At 61.2% G+C, this 436-nt stretch overlaps 1 protein-coding gene across 1 annotated transcript in view; it reads right to left on the bottom strand.

Moving 5' to 3' along the window:
* Positions 1–273, bottom strand: part of NR2F1 (nuclear receptor subfamily 2 group F member 1) — a 12,974-nt gene extending 12,701 nt beyond the window's left edge. The window contains exon 1 of the mRNA XM_006913217.3: positions 208–273. Coding sequence (XP_006913279.3) covers positions 208–273 — 66 coding nt within the window. The remainder of the gene's footprint in view (positions 1–207) is intronic.
* Between the last annotated feature and the right edge of the window lie 163 nt (positions 274–436).

Genomic DNA, 436 nt, shown 5'->3' with positions numbered 1-436 from the left:
AGAGACCGCGAGCGAGCGCGCGAGAGAGAGCCAGCGAGCCAGATTCCCGAAGGTGATTGGTCGCAGGAGGAGGGGCAGGTTGGAGGAGCGGGCCCAGCCGCGGGGCCTACAGGAATCGCTGGCTCCGGCTGCCACCTAGCGGACGGGAGCTGCGCCCAGGAGGCGTACAGTGGGGTCCCTCCTCCCCTCTCTGCAGGCAGCCTGTGCCTTTTCTCCAAATGAAGACAGCACTTTGAAAATTCTTTCAATGGATTTTTTTCCTTGAAAGATCATACTGGGGGAAAATGATACTTCTATTAGTTACATATTCTCCAATCGCACACTCGCACCCCCCTCGTTTTGCGATCGCTCCCCTAGGCAGGCTCAGGCGGGCGCGGAGCAACGCGGAGTGACAAAGCCGCGGCTGCCGCCGCTGCTGCCAGGGGTGGGAGCCGCG

The sequence above is a fragment of the Pteropus alecto genome, unplaced genomic scaffold, assembly GCF_000325575.1.
Source record: "Pteropus alecto unplaced genomic scaffold, ASM32557v1 scaffold20, whole genome shotgun sequence".
NCBI classification, from domain to species: Eukaryota; Metazoa; Chordata; class Mammalia; order Chiroptera; family Pteropodidae; genus Pteropus; species Pteropus alecto.
This window is presented reverse-complemented; position numbering and strand designations above follow the sequence as displayed.